Source organism: Pteropus vampyrus, unplaced genomic scaffold, assembly GCF_000151845.1.
Source record: "Pteropus vampyrus isolate Shadow unplaced genomic scaffold, Pvam_2.0 Scaffold138, whole genome shotgun sequence".
Lineage (NCBI taxonomy): Eukaryota > Metazoa > Chordata > Mammalia > Chiroptera > Pteropodidae > Pteropus > Pteropus vampyrus.
Window position 1 is genome coordinate 2,633,180 of NW_011888919.1, and position 3,214 is coordinate 2,636,393.

General features: G+C 54.0%; 1 protein-coding gene across 1 annotated transcript in view; it reads right to left on the reverse strand.

Moving 5' to 3' along the window:
* Positions 1-2,090: 2,090 nt before the first annotated feature.
* Positions 2,091-3,214, reverse strand: part of CD177 (CD177 molecule) — a 14,328-nt gene continuing 13,204 nt past the window's right edge. Inside the window, exons 5-7 of the mRNA XM_011368104.1 lie at positions 3,023-3,208; positions 2,745-2,879; positions 2,091-2,543 (exon numbers count right to left, since the gene is read on the reverse strand). Of these exons, the coding sequence (XP_011366406.1) occupies positions 2,314-2,543; positions 2,745-2,879; positions 3,023-3,208 (551 nt within the window). The 3' untranslated portion in view covers positions 2,091-2,313. The remainder of the gene's footprint in view (positions 2,544-2,744; positions 2,880-3,022; positions 3,209-3,214) is intronic.

The window sequence follows — 3,214 nt, forward strand, 5'->3', positions numbered from 1 at the left end:
GGAGAAATGAATTTCTGTTGTTGATAAGCCATGCTATTTTGTTATAAAATTCCAAACTGACAAAAGCACGTGGCCACGAACTCTGTGCAGCTGCCTTCAGAAAAGAGTTAGGTCTCTTAGGATTTATGGGGGGAAATACAGCACATTTTGACATGCTTCTCCTGCTCATTGCTGAGGGAACACATAAGATGGCTGGTTATCGCTGGATCCTTGAGCAGGAAAGGACTCCGGTGAAGGTTCAGGCCGGAAACGCAGCTGTCCTGAACCTCAGGCCATATGACACAACAGACCTAACGTCATTAAACGTATCCGTGACATAAAGAGATAATAGGGTAATCACAGTGCAGAACCTGAGGGTGTTGGAGCAAAAGTATGTTTCTTCTGCAGATAACTAACCTCATTCTGGAGAGAGCTCCTGACTTATTACTCCAAAAGAGTCTGAATTTCTGAGCATAGGACACAAAGGACATCGTGACCTGAACTGCACATCACACTGGGTGCTTTCTGGGCCACTAAAATGTGACATTTAGCATGTACAGCAGCGTCCATCATCCATGGGAAAGGTGTGTATGAATTCAGACTCAAGCAGGAATGGAGGACAGAGGCGAACGCCCCAGGTGCTGGGTGAGACACACATCGCACCTGCTCCTCCTGCCCCGCCCTCCACCCACACCTATGGGCACATGGGATGCCAGGTGATCTGTTCACAGAGGAGGGAATGTGCAGACCAGGCTTAGGTTAGTGTGGCTGAGGGATCCCATCCCAGTTCTACTCACGGGGAAGCCACAGCCGCGCCCTGGCCATCTTGTGCTCCTCATGCTGCTGAAACAGGGAAAGAAGTGGATCGCTCTGCTCGTCGTTGGACAGAACCTGACTGCCAGAAGGAGGACGAGTGGCTGGCTCAAGGAGGACTATGTTTGGAAGCCAGGAGATTCCTGGGGGTACATCTTCCTGTTTCATTGGCCAGTGGCTCTGGGGGGCGAAAACCACAGACACTCCATAGAGACAAGACCATCAAACACTCGCTTCCCCTAAGAATGAAGCTTTGCGTCCCACGACAATTGTCCAGAGGAGGCATTGGCAGGTGGTGAGAGAATATGGGGCCGGCGGTGGAAGAAGGCAGTGCTGGCTGCCACCAGTACACCCCACACCTCCACAGCTAAGTTCTACGTCACCTCCCCCATCTTCCTCTCCTGTGCTACGTGAAGAGCTGGCCCTCTAGCACTGTGGGAGTGTGGCTTTGTTGTCCTTAGCACACCATGTTACTATGAGGAAGTGACAGAGGGGAATTGTGTCTTCTGTATTGAAGGCTCTGATTTCCATCTGGACAAAGGAAAGGGGGAGATGCGAGGAGAGAAGGGCTGAGCTGTGCGGACACTGTGTTTCCTTGTCCAGATTCATTCTCTCTGCTTCTCCCCTAACCCCCCCGGCTTTCTGTGCTGTGGGTGGCAGATCTATGGGTACTGTGTCCATGGGATCTCCTGCCTTCCAGCTGGTGCAGTCAGTGGGGAGCCCCAACCGGAGAGCAGAGGGCTGACAATGAGTGAGGCTGGAGGACTAATTGCCCAGCTCCCTCCCTACAGAGTAACTGTGGTCTGGACTGAGGACTCAGCCTGAGATCCTATTTCACTGAGCTCCTGTCAGTCAGCTACCTCTTGACCTCCCCTCACCCCAGATTCTAGCAATGGTCATGGCTTCTCCGGAGCCTTCCAGGCCTAGGGTGACAACGGCAGACCCTGCGGCACCAGCCTCAGGACACTGTGACACCCTCTTGTTTTCCCACTTCACACAAACCCTTATGTCAAGTAACTCAAGTGAAGTGAGTCCTCGTCTGTGCTGGGAGCCGGACTCCTAAGACAGAAGCCTCAGTGGTCGAAGCGCACCTTCACCGCCCAGGTCACGGCGATTCCCAAATGCCTTTGACTGCAGCACCCTGAAGGCTGTGCTATCACCCGAGTTGGACCAGAGACGTGCGGCAGATCAGTGAAGGACTGGCCTGAGATGGTGACTCCCTCACTGGACTCCCCTCCTCCCCATGCCAGGCCCCATGCCCCGCTACATCCCCCATAGAGAAACCACAGCACTGGGAGGAAAAACGATGTCTTTATTTATCAGACACTAGTGGCCCTTGCTTCAGTGTTCATGCTCCCACAGGGCCAGGCGAGCGTCTCCCAGGCCCTTCCATGTGTTGTTATCAGGCCACAGAGCGTGTGAGCGTGTAGCTGCCTGGGAAGTCATGGAGACGATGGGACACTAACTCAGTGTCTGGTTATAAGGCCAGAGAGAGGGTTGGGTACACGGGATGAGCAGAGGCTAAGAGTCATGGGGAAATGGAGTCAGCAGTAAGGGTACCCCATACCAAAGGGCTACGGACAGACCCAGCCCCACCACCCAAGCCAGGGTGGGGGGAGGCGGAGCTCCAGCAGGGAAAGTAAGCGTAACAGCATACTCAGATGCAGTCAACTCCCCAATATTCTGGATATGGTTCATCAGGTAAGTTTGGGCCATGCAGCCCTGAATGCCAATTGTGGCAGACAGCCCACCTAAAGAATGGAAATGGAATCAGAGAGGGCTCAAAATAGTGCACACTTAAATTCCTAAGACCCAGGAATCCCAGACTCTACCTCCCTTCCCGTCTTTACCCTTAAGACCTTGAGTCAGGGCCTCCAGCACCTCCTCACTGCAGGGCCAGGGAATGCAGGCCCCCAAACCTTCATCCTTGGGACCTGGCCTTCAGCACTCACCTCCACTGAGTAGAAGGAAACCTCTATAACAATGAGTATTGCCCTTAGGGCAGGTGACACTTTCAGAGTCACCAGGATATAAAGCATTGACGTCCACGAAGACGGGACACTGGAAGTGTCCCAGGGCCTGAAAACCTGGAGAGCAGAGAGAGGGTCGGGGTGCTTGGCTGTGCTCCCAGCTGCAGCACCCTTTCTGAGCCTCAGAGTCTCTGGGCACCTATCTCTTCATGTACCTGGTCCCTCCCCCGCCCCCACCCCAGCCCTCCAAGTTCCAATACCTGGACGAGGGAGGGAGTCCAGCAGCACCCTGGTACTGCCTGCATTGTTGCACCCGTCAGAGGAGCAGAAATGGGCATAGGAGGCGACAAAAACTCCGGGGGGCTCCGAGTACATGGAGAAGTTCTTGGAATCCTTTGTCTTGGCTTCGCTGCAGCCTTTGCTCCCCACTATGAGGGCTTTGGGTCCTGAGG